Source organism: Aythya fuligula, chromosome 5, assembly GCF_009819795.1.
Source record: "Aythya fuligula isolate bAytFul2 chromosome 5, bAytFul2.pri, whole genome shotgun sequence".
Lineage (NCBI taxonomy): Eukaryota > Metazoa > Chordata > Aves > Anseriformes > Anatidae > Aythya > Aythya fuligula.
Genome location: NC_045563.1, coordinates 33,972,042 through 33,993,022, shown reverse-complemented (window position 1 = coordinate 33,993,022; position 20,981 = coordinate 33,972,042). Strand labels below are relative to the sequence as shown.

Genomic DNA, 20,981 nt, shown 5'->3' with positions numbered 1-20,981 from the left:
CCTGGGTTTAAGAAATCAGGCAGAGGTGGGGCTCTGAGTCAGTTTATAAAATAGTTGCTCACCTGCATTTGAGACATTTAAACTATTGGTGCCTCTGGAAGCTGGGAGATGTGAAGTTGCATTGCCAGAGATAACGCTGGACATGTATGTAACAGCAGCCACAATGGAGCCAGGTGGTGTTTTGTCTCAGGTAAGAAGGGTGAGAGAAAATGAGGCATCTGGGACTTCAGCAGGTTATGCTGCATATCGTGTACAGATGGGACTGCTTTCTTGACCTATTAATGACTGTAAGTGACTCTGCACAGGAATAAGAAAGTCAGTGCTTCAAGAAATCATTATGGAAATTAAAAATGAGAGCAAGCCATGGAAGGAAAGGGAAACTGCTTGGGGAATAAAAGTTTGATTACTAAAGGAGTATTTTGTATATGTTGGGGTTTTCTTCATTTCAGAAACGTGCCGTATGCAACCTTAGAAAAAAGTATTGAGTAGCATAGGGATGCACTTTAAGGTGAAGAATTAATTACAGGGTGTGTTACTAGAGGCAGGTTTGCTGTTCCTTTAACAGCCAGAGCTAGGAGCAGTCGTCCCTGCCGGTGTGTCACGCAAAGGGTGGACCTTGCTTGGCTGCTACGCCCCTGCCCAGCCTTGGTGGGGCAAGCACAGTGCGGGCAGCGGTGCTGGGCACAGCTGGAAAGATCTTTACCTGCTGAGGGCCCGTGGGCAGCACCAACCGTGGGCTCCCCTTCATTGCTCTGCAGTTGTGAATTCCTAATGAGGATTGCTGATAAGAGACAGGATGGTTTTTCCAGGGGTAACGTTGGCCCTTCTTGTTGCAGGAGCTGATCACCCAAACTGGTGTGCTAGAAGGAATTATGCGGCTGAATCCTGATGTGGAGCTGTGGACTTTGGCTACAAAGGTACCATAAAGGAGAATTTTAAAAGAAAACTGTAGAAGAGACTGTTCTGCTGGGTGGAGCCCGGGTGAGAAGAGATAGGTTTCAGTGTCTGCTGAGCAGTCTAATTAGGTCTCATAACCCATCCAGCTGCCTCCACAAAACGCCATCCAGCTTATCGTTTTATCACTTTGCTTACACAGTCTTGCTTCACGTTCAAGTCCTGCTGTTGTTTTCTATCCTTGGCAAAGGGAAAATTAATCCTGTTTGGATAAGATTAATAATTTTACAAGGATGGATTTGATTAGGCTTTCTGCTCCATATGTCTTGCCAAAGCATAAGGACAAATTTACTGCCAGAGTAGGTAGCAATAACTGTAAAATCAAACCACTTACTCCCACAAAGAGCATGTCACAATCCTGAAGAGGCTTTTCAACACCTGATTTCCTGGATTAATCTCACTTCTGGCCTCTAAAAAAAAAAAAAGAAAAAAAAAAAAATAAATAAATCCCAGCTAAGCATGTTATGTGAAACCTTTGCTCTTAGAAACCATAGGACCAGATGTGCTTAAATAGATTTTTGTGATTTTCCTCTCTAGTTTACTCCATTTAATGATAATTAGGAACAGTGCCTAAGGAATAATAGTTATTAGAGTAATAATTAGGAACAGAGCTGAGTTAAGATGCAGAGCAGCGAGTGTTGTGCTTACAGTTTAAGGAACAACCAATCCTTTCAGCTGCCAATGGAGTTTTCATCTATTCATGATTTATACCTCTGTTGTGCCTAAGCCAAGCTTCGCTGGTTATGGCAGGGTGTCACATGCCTGAGCACTTGGCTCAATCTGTACTCCCTCTCTGCTGCTTTTGTATCAGCACAGGCCACAAGGGTCACTCCAGGGAACCCAGTTCCTTGAACAGTTGAGCCTTTCCAGGAGAATGTCTTCTCCAAAGCCAGCCACTGGCTGCTAGCACTGACCCTTCCTCACTCTTCTTCCTCATTCCAGACTGCAGCCCCTTGCCTGGCATCCCTGGCAGCCCAGTTCCCCTGAGGGGCTCTGTGCTCCCCACTTTGCAGTTGTAACCCACACTTGCCTGCTTTTCAACAGCTGACAGGCAGCTTTGTAAAGTAGCTTTATATAGCAAAAACAAGGTCAGCAATTCTTATAAATCTGCAAAGAAGGCTTTAAAGTAAAGTAAAAACTGACTAAGCAGAAAACTACAGATAGTACAGGACGTATTCTTCAATATCTGCTTTCGCTTTCTGTCACCTTTGCTCTGTCCTCACTGAGCATCAAGGGCTTTCACAGCGCCCTCAACTTTCTGCAATTACTGTACATTTTGGCTATGTTATGAACCTTTTCCACCTGTAGCTCCCTCATTTCTGTAGCTTTGGAATTAGGTTTTAGACATGAATGCAAGTGGATGGTTGTATCCAGAGCTGCTCTTTGGATCCTCAGCTGGGGTTTGACCTCCTTGATTTGTGCACACAGCCAATGGCAATGCAGCTGAACAGCACCAGTGCTGTTGTGGCTTTTCCTGGGACTGAGTGCTTTGGTTACATTAAGGTTACATTTACCTTATTCTTCACTAATCTATTTGTTAATTGCTCCCAGTATGGACAACATACATTTGTTAGCTCTAGCTGCAGTTGGGGCTAAACATTATGGGAGACACCACATGGGCATATATTCCATCAAGCCTATGAATACTGATACGGTACTGGGAGTACTGTATGTTTAAAGAGCAGGAATATGAGAAAATCATATTCTGTAGCCTAGGAGTCCAAATTTGTGTAATAGCTGGATGGGAGCTGATTCCCACAACGATAATTTTATCACTTGCAAAAAGCCCAAAGCAGCTTTTCATTTTCTACCTTTGAAATTCAAAATATCTCCCAAAATGAATCTAAATCATACCACTTTGTGTAGCTGGATTTTAGTTAGAAAGCAGAGGAATTCCCTATAATTATTTAAATCTGCATCCTATGCTATAACAGAAGAGAAACCTTTCAGCCTAGTATATGATTTAGATAATACTAGAAAAAACAATGTGCTGACCATTTCTAAATTACCCAGAAAATTCAAGTAAGTTGTTTATGATTTGGGTGTTTGTCTCCTTTGATCATTTCTAACTCATAAATATGCTGTTTTCCTTTAGGATTCACGCTAGTATTTTGTGTGTGGTTTTATATTTTTCTTGCAGACAGAATCATCTCCATGTTACTTACTGACTATAAGAATCATAAGAGCAAGAAATATCCACCAGGCAGATGTCTGTAAGTATTAAGTATTTGTAGTGCTCTTTACAGTGCCTCCTACTTTTCATGGAGTACAAGATAGTCCTGCTCCAAGAAAAAGGGCTTTCTAGGTTTTTTCTTGGATGGGAAAAGTCTCCCACTGGCATGCTTGTGCCAGCAATGAACACAGTGTGTTTCTCTTCTTTGCATTCACCCCATTCTGTGCAGAGATGACTGTATAAGGTCACAGCTGGACCTAGTGCACATATTTCTGTGCATCCCTAAAGGGATCAGGGAAAGCAGCTACTCTGTTAGAAGCAAAAAATGCAGAATGATCTTATATGTTTTCCTCTGGAGAATATTCATCAAACAAAAGACACAAACCAGTTGGAATAACGGAACAAGCACTGAGAGTGGAGTAGTATTATCTCAAAGTTAGCCCGTACTTAAAGCTTCTAAACGGCAGCTAATCCAAAGTACCACACCCTGATTCCCTGAGTACCAGCTTTTGCAGATTAAACACTGTTAGGTGTTGTTACTATTTCTAGGTTCAATTCTGATGGCCTGCAGCTGAAATGTAATAGAAGGTTATAGCTTTACTTAAGCAAAAATCAAGAAGCTTTTTTTTTTTTTTTTTTTTTTTTTTTAAGTTCTGTCTGGCTTAAATAGAAGCAATCACTTTGTTTTCTTAACCCTTCCGGGCATAGGATGATATGGTTGTCCTAAATTACTACTTGGATGAAAGGCTTGGAAAACTACCCTCTGCTATAAACTCTTCATAGTTCATTTTACCCTCCTTCCTATTCATTTGTCCAAGCGTCCTTCGGCCATGTTGGTTAATATATTGGGATGTATTTCTCACTTGCTACACAATTCTCATCTGGTAACATGATAATACTACAGCTTTGACCTTGCAATTTGTTACTAATTACAACAAATCTGGCACTTGACACAAGTACCCTACATCACTAATATCACATCTAATTTCCTTCCAAACCTGCTGACAAAGTCACTGTGGTGTTGCTGAGTAGCAACTTGTATATGTTAATAAACAGACAGTGCAATTTAGCTTCTCTCAAGGCAAGTACTTGTGTCTGAAGTCTGCTCTTCTGCATTTCTGCAGTGCTAAAATTCAAGAGAAACCTCAGTGTTTATTTGTTCTCTGGATCCCCGCTCCACAGTCCAGCTCTCTGGTTCCACCAGAACTGTCCCTTTTGCAAGAGCTAAAACTGGCTCCCAGATTTGAAAGATAAGCAAACTGGTAGCCCATGTGATGGCATGGGGTGCCACAGACTCTTTTTTTTTTTTTTTTTTATAGTGGGCTAATCTGACTGACATAGAAGGAGAAAAACCTTTGGTTTAATGCATTTATTATATTTTAATTACATTTATTAATGAGAATAATGATGTCCCTTTCCACATCTTTTTTTCTCCATCCTTATTACCTAAATCATAACATTTGTGTTGGACAAATATGACATCATGTATCACAGTGTCTCTCTTTGAAAGCAAAACTTCATGTTCAAGTCATTTATTCATCTAGAGCAAATTATGACTTTGGATGTGTTTGTGTTTTTTTCCGTACAGTAAGCCAGACTGATTGCTACGTGAGCCTGTGGTTGCCAACTGCCTCAACTGAGAAAATTCAGACAAAAACCATCCAGAATTGCAAAGATCCAGTTTGGAATGAAACCTTCTACTTCAGAATCCAGAGTCAGGTCAAGGTACTGAGCTGGGACTTCACTGTTAACTGTGACCTAGGGAACAACTGCCAAGTTTCATCCTTTTGCAAAGCAGACATATGTAATTTTTCTGTGAGGCAAAGAAATATGCAGAAAAATGTGAGAATAAAGCTTACCCTTATGATGTTTATCCATGCCATGAAAGACAAGTATATCATTTAGCCATGGGTAGAATATAACCTTCGAGATGTCTAATTTCTCCTCATGCCTCCTTGTAGGCAGACATGTGCATGGAGTTCATTTCCCCTTTTCCTGCTTCCATTCCTTCTCTCTTTCTTTACTTCCTCTCACTCAACACAGAAGCCAAATAAAAAAGGGATCCACTGCTTTAAATGACTCCTGTCATATTTACAATGTGCTTCCCTTCCCAGAATGTGCTGGAGCTGGGGCTGTATGATAAGGATGTAGTTACTCAAGACGATCACCTCTTCACAGTGTATTTCGATATAGCCAAACTTTACCTGGGAGAACAAGTCTTCATGCACTTCAAGTGTGATTCGCAGGTGAGTTCTGAAATAAGATATGGAATTGGTTGAAAAAAGCATTTTTTTTTTTTTGTCTGCTTTTCTGTCTAAAATGTTATTTGCAATGTCTTTCTTTTTTCCATCTTGTGTATGGTTTGCCCTGTCACATAAAAGGGAGTAGTTTTTCCACTCTGACTTGGAAAAACCTCTTCACTCCTGCATCTGTAGGCATACTGAAGTTTGATGTAGATGTATTTGACCACAGAAACTAACAAACTGTAAATGTCTCTGCAAAATTGCCACCTTATTGAGCCTAGCCCAGCTGAGGATCCTGCAGGAGTGTGTCCACACCAATAACAGTCACATGATGTGTTTGTCATAACTTGTTACTTAACCTAGTAATTAAGAAGTAATAGCTCTGTGATCAGAACCGAATGTTGAACCAGACTTGTGGCTAATTACAGGCAGTGGCGTGGGTGTTTAAATAAGGTGTCCAAGTCACGTCACTCAGCTTCACAACAAGAAACGTTCCTGTGTTCCTCCTGAGTGTCCAGGGAGGTTCTGAAAGTTGTGTTTGAAACCTTGGGGCCAATGTTGTACAGCCACTTAGGACACACTGGAAGGGCAGGATGCACTGCATGGTGGCAGGGGATACCCATCTTATCAGAAGGCTGGGTGTTGGGACCTTGATCCAGTGCAAGCAGCACTTCTACCACCAAAGCTGAGGTGCTGAGAGATTTGAATATTCACTGCACATCTCTGTGGAGAATCTTCATGTGCTTTCAGTGTTTCCCAGGGAGATCAAAATAACAATGGTTATTAATGTGTAATGAAGTAAAGCCCTGCTGCCTCTCTTAGGTAGGGGTCCCTGCTGGGCACCTTGTGCATGAAGGGATGTTTTGTGCTGTGAGGAACACCTCATACCCTGGGTGGAAAGCATGAGGAAGATGGATGCTTTCTCTGTGTGAGATCACTGGTGCCATGCTCCGCACCAAGCTGATCCACATGCAAGGCATCAGCTGTTGCACCTATATGTGCAACCTTGGATATCAGCACTTCAAATCCAGCCAGCCCGCATGTTAACCATGGGAGTGGTATTGTCTGATACCAGGAAGGCCAATTAAGTGTTTTGTGAGTCTCTGTTGTTGATTGTTCATCTGCCAGTTGCAGTGGGCCTGTTTCTGAACTTGCTTTGGCCAGAGGGTGAACTACCCCCAACTTGCTCAATTCAGTAGCTTCACTGAATATCACACTTGTCAGGCAGGCTTCGTTGTCTGGGGACACCAGCAAGTGTCACACTTGAGTAACCAAATATCAGGATTGAGCAACCAGAGGTTAACAGATGAAAAGGTGCATCCCGTCTCCCTGTGTGTTCAGCCAGAACCTCTCCTTTTCCACTTCCCTCCTAGTCTTTTGTACATCTGTCATGCATCATCCAGTTGATCTTATCTACACACATCCAAACTCTGCTTTGCACTTCATTATCTCTAAATGCCTTATTTGAACGTTTCTTTCTTTGCAAAATATGAGGAGTAGTGCATGGACTTCCACTAGCCCTTGATGGAAATAGAAATATTCTGCTGGTTATAATCTAGCTCATTACAGTCTATGTGATTACAGGTGCCATATCCAAACCTTTCATTACTGCACTCGCACAGCTACAATAGTTAGAAATCATGATCTTCAGGCCTTCATAACATTTTTTCCCTATATATAATGAAACCACAGAGCAGTTGTGGTGGAGTTTAGCTGTCCAGCAGGGAAAAACTACCACACTATATTAAGAACTTTTTGATGCCTTCAGTGTAGTAAGTATTCTTGCCCTCTTTGAGCAGGTAAGTAACCTGCAGCATGATCTTGTTTCTCTGTTGGTCATTCCTTCTGTCCCCACTTATGCTTTCCTTTCTTCAGTGCCACCTTCTACTGAGGAATTATGCCTTTCTCTCCCACCCACAAAGGAAACCTTAATGTTAGATTTACCTTTGCCCCAGTGCCCTCAACATATTACCAAAGTGGTTGCCCTCTTCCACAGCTGCTTTGCATGTCTCTATTTTCTCTCCTTTCACCAGAAGGGTTTGGCTGCTCACCTTAGCAAACCCTCTTTCTCCCTGCTGGCAGATTCAGTGAGAGACAGCAGCCATAAAGAATCTTGAGGCTCAAGACAGACAGGCCAGAGGTGGCATATGCCCGTTTTTTAAATGCTCTGCTAGTCATGAACAATGTATTTACCTACATTATGAGACTTGTATTATGAGAAGTGCCAGTAGACCAGTGCCAAATGCTTTTTCCTTTCTTTATTTTCCAGAGGAAAGAGGAACTAGAGGTGGGATTTGCATTGGATAACATGTGAGTAAACATGAACTGCAACATAATCTGTAGCAAAAGGAAAGAGCAATTCCAAGGCATGGAATAATCTAGCATAATTGCCCAGAGTGCATCATTCCTTGATGATGCTGATGACTAACAAGATTTCCCATGGAATCTGTGGTATGAGCTGATGAACTGGTGCATGCCAGGTGACCTTCCATGAACTTCAGGCAGGCAGGGAGAGTACTCTAAAATCTTTTCTTTGCCTACTTCAATGAATACTATTTAAGAGCAGAATACTGGGACTGCTGTTCTGTAATGTACTTCCGTTGAGATTTGTAGGGAGATTTGCCTCTATTCAAAGCATAACAGAACATGGAATAATCAGTGGATTTTTGATCTCAGACAAATTGCAATTCTTTAAAAACAGGATTCAGCAAAACTATCTGCAGTCTCATCTTGGGGCTTAGCATAAACTCATCGCACAGTATGGCCCTGCAGTACCCTTTTTTTTTTTGCTCAGCCCCAGGACTTGACTAGCTGGTACAATAACTGTGCATTGACAGCACAGTGAGGAAACTCGTGTCACAAGTCTCCCAGATTTTTTTCTTTCAGACCCAATACAGAGCTAAAAATAAGAAAGAAGAAAATGAGAAGAAGGGTGTGGCTCATAAATTAAACTGTAATTATACTGAGTTATTAAAAATGTGCTTTTCTTTCTGTTTCCTAGTTCAGGCCCTCCTGAAACCATCATTACTAATGGAGTACTAGTGGTGAGTGTCATGTTTCGTCATCTTTCTTGTCCTGTTGCCACACTTGTTTCACTTGACTCACAGTCATCAGGCCACCGTACCCTTTGACATAACAAAGCTGGTGCTGAAAGGTGGTGATTTCCCTCATTGTCATCTGCCTCATGGTACATCTCCTTACCTTCTCCCTTCTGCAAGCCCTGTTCCTCCACACCACCACTGCCAGCCTTGCCCTATGTCTGATTTCTCAGAGATTACTATTCCAGCCAGCATTTGAAATCAAGGTTGTGGTTTAGAAAAAGTTTTATTTGGGATACAGTGCACTGTCTATGTATCATTTATACCATCATCAGTATGAGGTTGAACTGGAAAACAGAATCTCAAACTGGAAGATTCCCTGTCGGTGAAGTATTTTGTTGCTCATGTTTCTTACAGTCTCGCAAAGTCTGCTGCTTGGAAGTTCAGGTGACTGAGAAGAAGAAGAAAAGGGCAAGGAAATCAAGTGAGGTTACTTCTCCATCAGCTGTTTTTAAATCATGACATGCCAATGTTATGAAGGCAAATGGCTTATTGTAAGACTGAAAAAATCAAATCAAAACAAGAACAGCCTTGTGTTAGGCGTTGTAAGGATTTGTGTTACTGGTTTTGATAACAAAACTGCTATGTCTGTTTCTGTGTCACTTCCCTAGAGAAAGAATTCTCCTTCAAGGTGCAAGGCTCGTACGAGGGCACCCAAGACATTAGGCTGGGATCTGATCTGGTCTTTGGCTCCCCCTATCCTGCCAAATTCCACTATGCCAAATACAAGCAGCCAATGCTGGATGTTACGCTACCAGGGAAGAAACCACCTCCCTCCTACGTATGTTATTACTGGACTTCATAAAGCATAGCAGTGGCATGTAGAATAACATGTGCCATAAATAGTAACATTCATTTGCTTCTGTGTATAGAGAGTAACATTGCTTTATATTATAAACCTGAATATATTTATATCTTTTCAGCACTCTCGTTTGTGTGGTACAAACTCAGGCTCTCCAAACATGGAACTTCATTCCCTTCCAAGTGGAAAAAGCATGATCTTAGCAGAGGTGAGTGCCTGCTTGTTTGAGGGTTGAGGAGCCCAAACCTGGAAGTCTGAATCCCCAGTGAACAGCCCCTTGGAGCTCCACCTGCAGAGGTCTCTTCCAGCTCTTCCCTGTCCTTGCCAGTGTATCTCCCTGCCATTGGGAAGACTGATCTCACTGCAGGACAGCCTGGAGACTCTGCATGGGGCTTGGACTCCCACCCTCTTAGCACTGGTGTGGGTAATGGGAATCAGGCAAGCAAGGTCTGCAGAGCAGAGGCCTCAGTTTCTACCTGAGGAAACTGGGAGCTCCTGACCCATTTGATCATTTTGAAACTCTCTGGTGATAACCAGGGTATTTTTAAGGATGAAAGCATTGGAAAAACAATGCCACAATTGAGTACTGGTGGGTCTTTGGGTAATAATGCCAGACTGTGTCTTGTTTTCTTTGAATGGATGTGGGAATACATAGGATGTTGTTACTCCATCTTGACCTTTGTGCTAAATTTGGATAATTTGCTTTTCCTCTTCTCACACATGTGGGGTACCTGAACTAACAGAGGTAGTGACAGTCTCTTGCTCATGCTGACTGTGCTTTGCAAAGCAGTTTTAGATCCATACTTACAGAAAATCCATTTAGAATCAAAGGAACACAGCTTTTGTAGGGTATAAACTGCAGAAAAAGAGGAATAAATGCTGCTGTGTAAAACTGTAGTGTGGCTGTAACTTGACCGTTTGGCTCTTGATAGCCCAGGAGAAGTAATGTTGGCAGGGGGCTGTAAGGTGCAAATTATCATTACCTTCCTCTGTAAACAGCAGTTGGCCTCAGATGTTACATTCACTACAAAATATTGGGAACTACTGAAGAAAATCCCTGACAATAAACCATTGCAGTAAATTCATATAGCCTGCTGAATTATTCAGCAGAACTTGATTTGTAGCTGCATTGCTAGGACAGCACAAGATAAAACGCTTTTTGAGGCAGCAGGAAGGAGTGCTAAAGCAGGTTATTACACTTACATTGTTTGCATTCTTGCTTTGCAGGATAAAGGATTTGATTTACAAGCGAAGACAGAAGACTGGTAAGAGACTTCTGACAGCAGGCTTCTCTGAATTTATCTGTTGGATTTTATTTTATTTTTTGAAATAGCTGCCTGGAAATTTGGGAATTTACCAGTTCCTCTTTCAATTATTTCATGTGGCACGGAGTACCTATTTGAGTGTAGGAAAGAATCTTCCTGTAAATGCAGTACTTTGTAAACTTAGTAGATTTATTTGTATTAGAGATTATGGGATTGCCTGCCAGTAATAAAATTCAATATGCTTTTTTTCCTGATCTCTGCTCCAGCCCAGACCACCTTGATGTGCGTTTAGGGTTTGACCTCTGCATGCAGGAGAAAGAGTTTCTATTCAAAAGGCAGAAGTGTGTTGCTGCTGCTCTGAAGAAGGTCCTGCATCTGGAACAGGATTTGCTGGACCATGAGGTCTGTGTGGTGAACATTCAAAACATCTAATGAATGCCTTGCAGTGGAACACCTAGTTTGATATTGAATATTCATTATATTAACAGCTGGGGTAGCTCAGAGGCACCAAGGGTCAAAGCTGTTTTTTTCTGCATCAGACCTAACCTGGATAAATTGCAAAATCTGCACTCCCCTTTCCTGGTTGCTTCTCACTGCCATGGCAGTGAAGGGTCCAAATAATGCACCTTACTTCGGTGTACTCTGATTTTCTCCTTTGCTATGTCACTGTTCCAGTCCAGGTGTATTGCTTTTTCTTCCAGTGCTGTTTTCCTTGACAATGAGTTGCAATTTCTAGCTTAAAATTTACCATCAGCCTATGCTTGAAATTTCCCATCAACCTCTTTGGCCTGTGAGATTTCTTTTTAATCCCCAATTTTACAACTGATGCTTTCTCTCATTTGTGACTTTTGTTTTGAATGGATGCATTTTCTTTTGTTTTATACCAAGCAAGTGTTAAATGCATTAGAGACAAGTGTTAGTTATCTGAGTAGAAAAATGTCATTATTTTTATTCCTGTCATCCTTTTTAAAATAAACGGTATTTTATGTTTCAGTAGAAATCAGTTAGAAGGCTGTTTGTGATTGGGTGCTTGTGGTGGCATCAGGCTCTCCATAACAGGAGGTCTCTGTTGAGGGCAGGGCATGCAGCTTCTGGTCTGGCTGCAGCCCGCTGCCTGACACCAGCCTTTTCTGTTCATGTGTTGCTCAGACCCCAGTGGTGGCCATCATGACTACAGGAGGAGGGATGAGATCTTTGACTGCACTGTACGGCAGTCTGCGGGGGCTCAAGAAACTTCATGTCCTGGACTGTGCCACATACCTAACTGGCTTGTCTGGTACAACTTGGTAGGTAGGACTGGGCAGCTCTTCATGGCCTTCTTCCTCTAGGCACTGATGCACTGAAGTAGGCCAGGGCTGACAGTGGTGGTCCACATATGATACCTGCTCAGTTGTCCTGTTTTTTGTTCTTCCAATGACAGATTAAAATCTTTTCATGGGGGAAAGTCATGTAATTTACAACAGCTTGAAAATCAGTGTTTTTCTAAAAACAACTTATGGAAAATTGCTCAAGACATTTTGTCAGAGATAGTGATTGTGACTTTTAAAAGAGATAGCAATAATTTCTTGGGGAGCACACAACTGAAGAGTAGAAGACTTTGCTTAAAATAATATTAAAAAGAACTTAAAATAGAAGCATGAAATGTATTATTGCTTAATCAAACCTTGTTTGTTTGTTTTTTCCTCTCCAATGTATATTTCCTTTTCCTAGGACCATGTCAAACTTGTACAGAGATGCTGACTGGTCACAAAAGGATCTTGATAAGCAAATAAGCGAGGCTCGAAAACATATGACAAAATGCAAAATAAATTCCCTTTCTTTGGAGTACTTGAAGTATTACAAAAAGCAGCTGTGCCAACGGAAAAGAGAGGGCCGCAAAACGTCTTTTATAGATCTCTGGGGGCTTGTCCTGGAATCTTTGTTGCATGATGGGGTACAGTATGTCATAAAGCAGAGTTTACATTGGCTTACATTTTTCTGAAAATTAATTTCTAGAGATGATGTTTTCTTTGTTCTCAGAAAAGTCATTTGTTACAAGATTGCGTGTATGCAAGCACCCAGATAGTTTCAAAACATTTGGTGGCACTCTTTTAGCTATCCATCCACAGTGGAAAACAGCATTCTTGCTTTGAGATTTTGAATATCTTTTTCTGAGAGAACTGCAAAATTAACATTTTGAAAAAAATACATTAAGATTTGTTGGCATATTCTTGTAAATATTTTGTTTAGAAATAGCAAAATTACAGACAGTATCTTAATGCCCATGAAAGGTATTAACAAATGGACGTGCAAACTTTTGAAATATGTGTGAGAAGTCTTACATAAACTTGCAGCATAACACGTTAAGCTGCTTTATACCTTGAGTATTGGTTTTTGCTCTTGAGCATTTCCTTCCACTTTCATCCTAATGGTCATCAAATAATCTGTCATCCCAGGGCCTGCAGTTAAACAGTAACAGTGCTCTCAGGAATTTTGGAAAATACAGAACATCTCAGAATTTAACTCCAGCACATGTAATATATTAGAGGCAGGACTTTTATTGCTCTATAAGTTTAGATCCAGAGAAAACATCCTTCTGCTATTTTTTGTCTCAATATAACCGTATTTCTGGAATCACAGAAGGACAACCATAAACTCTCTGATCAGCAACGGGCCATTGATCGTGGTCAGAACCCTTTGCCTATCTATACTGCAGTCAATGTCAAGAACAACTATAGCACTCTGGATTTCAAAGGTAATTATGAGATTTCTGAGAGCCATTTGTCTTTATATTTAAACTGGTCAATCCAGGGACAGTCTCTTTAGGTAGACTAAAAAAAACCTTCTCTGTTAAAGAGCAGAACTTCTTCTGGTATATATTGGCATAAAGTCCTTGTGGTAAGGTAGTTTGACCTTCCACACAACAGAGTCAAAAATATTCCAAAGACTTTTCATGTGCACTAGTTTTCATTGTCATCATGCTTATAACTCCTTGCTCTTTGTCTGAAATATTAGAATGAACTGTAGAAATTATTTTCATTTTTACATCCTTTCATTCCCATGTTGACAACTTTCTTATCCACAGTTAAGGGGCTGTAATAAATCATTGTTTTCTTCTTTGCATTCCTTTTCACAGAATGGGTAGAGTTCACCCCTTATGAGGTAGGATTGCAAAAATATGGAGTTTTTGTTCGCTCTGAGGATTTTGGCAGTGAGTTCTTCATGGGTCGGTTAATGAAGAAGCTCCCTGAATCCCGGATCTGCTTCTTAGAGGGTAAGCCTCTGATTTTTTTTATTTTATTTTCTTTTTTAGTTGTTAGCTATGTAAACTAAGGAGTAAAATAGACATCAGGTGCATGACAGGAATGTAGTTTCACTGGAGATAATAAATATCTCATTAGGAATTAATTCTTAGTATAGTGGATTCAGTTTATTGTAAAAAAGAAAATTTTGAATGACAGACAAATTTTCTTTTTTTAAAGCTAGTTTTCAGTAACAATATAGTACTGCTTCCAGTCCAATAATAAAATCCAGGTCCCCGGGAATCCACTACAAAAAGGTGACCTCCAGAGCAGCTCCAAGCATGTTGCCTCTTGCCTGTTTCACAGGTAGTCAGTAACTTGTGTGCTTCCTATTGTCAGTCTACATGAGTCTTCATGCAGGTTCTTCACTGCATCATGATGTGTTTGAGCATGCTAGGTCACACTCACTCCAGAGAGCCTGCCTTGGCCACACAGTGGCTCAAATGCAGTCTTCTCTTTGACTGGCCACTTGACTTCGGGTGAGGGAGAAACTATACTATTTTAGCCTAATGCATACATTTTTCTTAAGTCACGTGAATTCATAAAAATGTCACCATCCATTAAAATATGTTCATAAGACAAAACTTGCATACCAAAATAAGGCTTAAAAAACAACAGACAAGTTAAAATGATGCAGCATTTATTTAAAACAAGCAAAAGAAAAGCATAAACCTTGTGAATTTTATCTCATGATAACAGTTTTGAGATTCATGATGTGAGAATGCTGGATTTGGAATACTTTTCTTTTACAGGCATATGGAGTAGTTTATTTTCATTGAATGTGTTATACATCTGGAATTTGTCCCACTCATCAGAGGATTTCTGGCACAGGTGGACCCAGGACAAAATGGACAATATAGGTTAGTTATCATACTTCTTCCCTACTGTGTATTTAGTGTTAGATTTAATGTTAGATAAACTGTCATACCCATCTGCTACGTGAAACGTACACTGTATATTTGGCATTTTTTGAAGTGTTTCTTCAAAGGTCACATGGCCTTTCTGAAGGAATCATTTTCAAAGTCTCATATGGTGAAGCATAAAGAAAAAATCTTCAGTCCTGTGTATGTATTTATTGAGGGATAAACACTGATTTGGCAGAAGAGTAAAATGTTTGGGATTAATGAGACTGATCTGTAGATTATTAATAAAGCAAAAGGATGTTGACTACCTTAAGCAGGAGCTACTGTAATGCAAACAAGTACAACAGTTATCCTTTTCCAAAGCCTGCCTTCAGTTTGTTCCATGAGAATGTCTGATACAGATTTTTATTGATGCTGGGTCTTGTTTTATGTCCAAATCTGGACTGTGTAAGGAAATTATATTTGCTGGCAAGAGTAGCATTTCATTTTCTTTTTCTACTTTGTCATTTGTGCTCATCAAATCTCTTCATCCCAGGCTTTTTAAGTAAAGAAAACACTTATTTTTATTCCTTATTTTTGATATTTTGGAGGGTTACCTTGCTCTAGGCAGGTAAAATTTAACCATCTCTCACTGTGCAGAGGAAGAACCTCTTCTACCGCTGAAGCCCCACGAGCTGAAGACTCGCCTATTCACCCCCGCTGGCCCCCTCAGCAGCGTTATCCGAGACGCTCTCACTGACCGCTTCTCTGTTGCCCAGGAGCACAACTTTCTGAAAGGCTTTCAGATGCATAATGACTACCTGGAGAACAAGCATTTCCGCAGATGGAAAGGTGAAGACAGCTAAGAAAAGCAGGGGAGGACCTGTGTGCCCGAGAACAGAATTAACAAACAAAACAAAATGAAGACAGATTTCATATTAAACCCATTCTTCATGGCTAGAGACCATGTTTGGGCAGAATCGCTATTAAAGCAATCAGTTGTGGCACACTGGGATGTAGCTTGGTACAGCTGAGCTCCACGCCAAGAATGCCAGCAGCACACACCTTGTGAGGTTGGGACACCAGGATCTGATGGTGGTCCTTGCTTCCTCTGGTTGAAGACATGACACACTTGGTGGTAGGCAAAAGAAACACCTCCATTTAATGTTGCTAATGCAGGTCCATCGCTGCATGTGGCTGGGGTTGGGAAAGCAGAAGAGAAGGGATATGACAAATCCCCCTTCCCAGAAGACAGTCACCAGTTAGGGCTCTGCAGTTGTGGTCTAAGAGCAGAAAACAGGTTAACCAGTTTTGACTAATTGCACTTACAATCATATATATATTTCTTTTTAGATACGGTGTTAGACACATTTCCCAACCAGCTGACACAATCAGAAGAATACTTGTCTCTAGTAGATACAGGATTTTTCATCAATACAAGTGTCATGCCACTTCTAAAACCAGAGAGAAAGGTGGACGTCATTCTGCATTTAAATTACAGTGCAGGATCACAGATACTGGTGAGATAAACTGAAGCACTCTCTATTTCTTCTTCAACTACTGCATATCTAGAATCTTTTAACACTTAGATGCTTTCTATATTGCTTCTACTGGAAGTCTTAACCACTAGTACTTTTAGCTTAATTCTGCAATGCAATGCTCCATTTATAGGTTGTACATATTCTCATTTGTTTTTCCTGTACAATATGACTGTTCTGTGCTAAGAACTCGGGGAAAACAAATACCTTCTCTCTGCTTTTACAGTGCTTTGCCATGGGGGTTTTAGAGCTCTCTCACAACCAGCTTGGAAAATGTCCGCTTTGGTACTGGACTCCAAAGAAATTCTGAGTCTTTCTTCTTCTTTAAGTCTTGGTATTGCTCTGTTCATTGATCCAGGCTCTGGACCAGACCTGCAAGTACTGTTCAGAACAGGGCATCCTATTTCCAAAGGTGGACTTGAGTGAAGAAGACAGGAAAAACCTGAAGGAATGTTACCTCTTTGAAGGCACTGAGACTCCGGGAGCACCAGTACTGTTATTTTTTCCACTAATTAATGATACCTTCCAAAAATACAAAGCACCAGGTAAGGAATCAAGCATGTTTAAAAAAAAAAAAAAAAAAAAAGAAAAAAAAAAGTTGATGGTCAGCAGTCTATTAAGGGAGTATATTTAATATTCCAACTCCTAAACTTCACAGTTGACTCATTTCAATAAATCAAACCTCTCTGTTGCTGAAGGTTACATTTTTTTTTTTATTTTTTTATTTTTTTTTAACCCAAGGCAGATTTACTGCCTTGGCTGCACTATTTCAATCCCCAAGCTGGTTAGTTTGCAGGTCATATTGATATATCTACATGAACAGAGAGACAGCTCACAACTGCAGTATAGACCCATATAAGAGTAATAATTACCATTTTTCTGCCATCATCATATGAAGCAGATAATATCCACTTGAGCCAGGGATTGAGCTGGCAGTTTGAAAAAGAATTATTAGTTTAAACAAACAAACCAACATTCACACAAGAACAATTTCTGTTATGAACTCATTCTGTGATGGGGTATCTCCTTTCCCTGCTCTGTTGTGAGCTTACTTGCTTATGACCAGTGTAATTCCCATCTGTCACCAGTGATTTGTCACCTCTTTCTCTTAGGTCAGAAGCGCTCTGAGTCAGAGATGGAAGATGGCAAAGTTGATATCTATGGCCGCTGTTCCCCTTATTCAACATATTCAGTCACATATACTGAGAAGGCATATGACCGTCTGGTTCAGCTGGGTGAATACAACATCCTGAATAATGAGGACCTCATTATGCAGGCCTTGCACACAGCAGTGGAAAGGAAAAGACAGAAGAGGAAATAATGGCAGAAAAGAGATGATGCTTTTGTACTCCGTTGTGACCCCCTGAGAGACTGAGACTCCCTTACAATTGACCAGCAGGCTTCAAGGAATTCCTGCTCAGATGAAGAGGAGACTGAAGAGACACTTTATTTCCCAAAGAATTTCACAGCAACAATTCATTGCAATTGAGCTATGTGGAGAACAGTTAGTTACATGGTGTACAATATGGAGAATCAGGTGGAAGAATGTACAAAGATGATCATGAGTATGGTGCTAGAAGCCTTGAGAAACAATCTGAAATGCTTAGGTCTAACGTGTTCAGGGCACACCACATTAAAGGCATATTTTATTAACACAACTTGTGCTTTGTGTTTGTGAGGTGGTGGTGAGGCCAGAAGCAGCCTGTGGGCAGGTCGATGGCACAAGGTAGAGAAGTGTCTAAAGAGAGGCACACATCACCCCTGAGGGTGGCTTTGGACAGAGGCAGAGGAGGCATGGGCCATGAGTATGAGATCAATGAAGAAAGCAAAACAATTTTTTGATGAAGGGTTCCACTGCTCGACCATCAAGCTTCTCTGTGCTCTTCCTCCTTGCTTCTTAGCTACGCCTCCTTCCTTCCTGCTCCTGGTGTGAGGGGTGGTAGCACAGCAAGCAGAAATACAGGCTGAACAGAGTAACACTCTGCTGGCTTTAATCCCCCTGAAAATTAAAGAAAATACGTGCAGGCCTGTGAATTTGTCAGCTCTGTCTGTCCTCACTGTTGGCTGGATCTGTCATGTGCTCAGCAAAGGAGAGAAGTAGCCTTATGAGATGTAAAAAAAATGCAAACCCAGATCACAGATTCATAGCAATCTGACACTGCAAGTGTATTTCTGTGCTAATATGTAAATTAACCTACTTTGAATAAGTTCTTTGAAGGTAACCCATGCTTTAGGATGAATTAATAACATAAAACACAATAGTACTTCACAGACTGAATGAGTTATGTTTCTCCTGGAGCACCCAACTTCTTAGTTTCTAGAAGACATTTTCTAAAAGAAATTTCCTAGGTCTTTATTAGATCTCTTTCATCAAACAAAGTAATATTGAGGGCCATAATAAAAATAGGACCAATGGGTGATGTTTATAACATGTAAAAAAAATCACAAAATATGTTTGATTTTTTTTTTTTTTTTTTGCCTGTTGACATATGATTATTTTTTTTTTTAATTGTGTAGTATTTTGAGAAGATTAGTTTGGAAGGTAAAAACACAGCTTCTTTACACAGAGCTTTTGATTCTGCCAGACCACCTATTATGAATTATCAATGACTTTTCAACCAGACCAATTTTGAATACATAAATATATTAGCAAACAAGTCAATTATGTGTTTAATTGCTTCTCCCTCATAACTTAACCATTCATAATCCATCTTTTCTCTGTTGCCACTTATGGCTAATTTTTACCGCACTTAATGAAAAGGTTTGTTGAGTTTCTCAGTGTGTAACAGTACAGCAGCTACAATGTGCAGCCTACTAAAAGTACCTGTTCAATGTTAAAATTCTTTGGATTGCAGAAGGACTCAATATTGGGTTTACATGGAAAGTATTGGGTTTACATGTAAAGGTTTTGGTTGTGTGGCCTGGGTGGCTTCCAGCCATATTTCAAGACTCATGTGCAGGATGTTATCTTTACTTTCCAAACAAGTAGATAAAGGCACATGCAGCATTGCTTGGCTGAGTTATATCACTCTGAAGCTTTAAACAGAATCGTAAGAACCTGAAAGAGGGAGCAGGACTCATTGTTCCTGTAATGACATGCCATCCAAGGACAAAAGGGCTCTGTGCAACTCCCTGCTTTAAAACACAGGGTAGAAGGAGTGTCAGAGAGTGGGACAGAGCCATCAAGTGCTGCCTTGCTCTTCTAATGGGACTTCTCTGAATACAGCCAAGCTTTTATTTCTGTACTTCTGAAAAGCTGGAGCAGCAACATTGTGGTTTGTCTAGGTAAATCCTCAAAAGACAGTTTTGTGGGTTATGAATGGGTTTAAGCTCTCAGCTCTTCTTTGGTTCACCTTTACTCCTCTGGAATGAAACTCTGACAGTTAGTCGTCTTCTAGTCAGGCTGGGTGGATCCTCTTGTCTTTGCAATCCTTGTTTGTAAGTCCAGAATATTAAGTCTTTAGCAAAACTTTGAGTTTTCTAGGGCATGATTTTGCCAGTGTGGTTTGCTAAATGGGCCTACCAGCTTGTACTGATTTAAACAATTCATTTTATAACACTTTACAACGCTCTTCAATTGTTTAGCTCCACTTGGCTTCTGCTAGGCTGTGGAAGAATGAAGTAAAACAATGAATACAGTTTTGTATTTGTACAGGAATATTCATATTATTTCTTCCCGTAGATTTATAGACAGAGCCGTAAATACCATCAGATCATCTTGTCTGACTTGTCAGATGTCAGAGCTGGTACCTGCCATTAACACTTCACTGTTAATCCTGATCACCTGTGGCTAACCGAAGCCTTTATTGAAGGAAAATAACCTCTCTTCTTTTAAAGGTATCAGGAATGATGATGTCACCACATCTCATGGAATTATCTTTTAATGGGTGATCATCTGAAAACAGTATACACCATGGGTTTGTCCTCATTTAGTTTAGCCAGAGTCTAGGCATTAGTTCTTATTAAAGCTTTTTCTAGTAGCTTAAAAGCCATTGCATAACCATTGTTTTTTCATTGGGATCAAGTTTATAAAACATGCCCAGGTTACATTACAAGCTCCTTTTTTAAAACAATTAGATTTAGCCTTTTAAGTTCTCACTATAAAAAGTCTTTATTTGTTATATCCAACCATAACTCTGTTTTTGCACTCCCTCCAACTCTTCACAGACCCTTTATCCAGTGCAGATTCTAGTACCTTTCCCACAAATGCTGTAGAATGAGATGAACAGCACCTTGTTATTCTTATATTCTTACATATAAATGACTTCCTGGGTTATACATACAGAATCCAGCTGTCCTCATTTGCCACTAGAGACTTCTGCTGAGTTGTTTATCTTCTATAAGCTGGTGAATTACTGTTTTCCAAACTACAGTCTTCCCTTTCGTAAGGGGGAGTAAATTGTAGCATACATTTGTCATTCCTGTACTCATAACTTCACACTTCAGTGCATCAGAATTAACTATGGTTAATCAGGCCAGTTTATCAAGAAGGTCTGATTGTTCTCTTTGATTGCTCTGTCTTCAGTATTACTCAGCACTCCATTAATCTTTGTTCTACTGCAAATTTGCCCAGTCAGGATGTCATGCTTATTTCCAAATCACTCGTGAATATGTTGAAGACAGTTTGAGACTGTTAAACTCTTAAAAATTCTTCAGGCCCAACAAACAAACAAACTTTTTTCAGTGATGTTTCTCACTGAGGACTAATTATGAAATCAGCTAACAAATTCTTAACCTTGGTAATACATACTTTTTTCAATCTTTGCATAACAAAATCTTTGTGCA

The 20,981-nt window shown here is 40.3% G+C and overlaps 1 protein-coding gene across 1 annotated transcript; it reads left to right on the top strand.

Moving 5' to 3' along the window:
• Positions 1-163: 163 nt before the first annotated feature.
• LOC116489876 (cytosolic phospholipase A2 epsilon-like) lies at positions 164-17,831 on the top strand. Its single transcript, XM_032188583.1, has 21 exons — positions 164-190; positions 837-917; positions 3,095-3,167; positions 4,716-4,852; positions 5,242-5,373; positions 7,640-7,680; positions 8,372-8,414; positions 8,826-8,897; positions 9,082-9,249; positions 9,392-9,478; positions 10,498-10,535; positions 10,802-10,937; positions 11,685-11,821; positions 12,246-12,468; positions 13,155-13,269; positions 13,651-13,788; positions 14,569-14,676; positions 15,319-15,510; positions 16,012-16,178; positions 16,555-16,741; positions 17,309-17,831. The coding sequence occupies exons 1-21, from the start codon at positions 164-166 to the stop codon at positions 17,515-17,517; spliced, it is 2,511 nt and encodes an 836-aa protein (XP_032044474.1). The 3' UTR covers positions 17,518-17,831.
• The last annotated feature ends 3,150 nt before the right edge of the window (positions 17,832-20,981 follow it).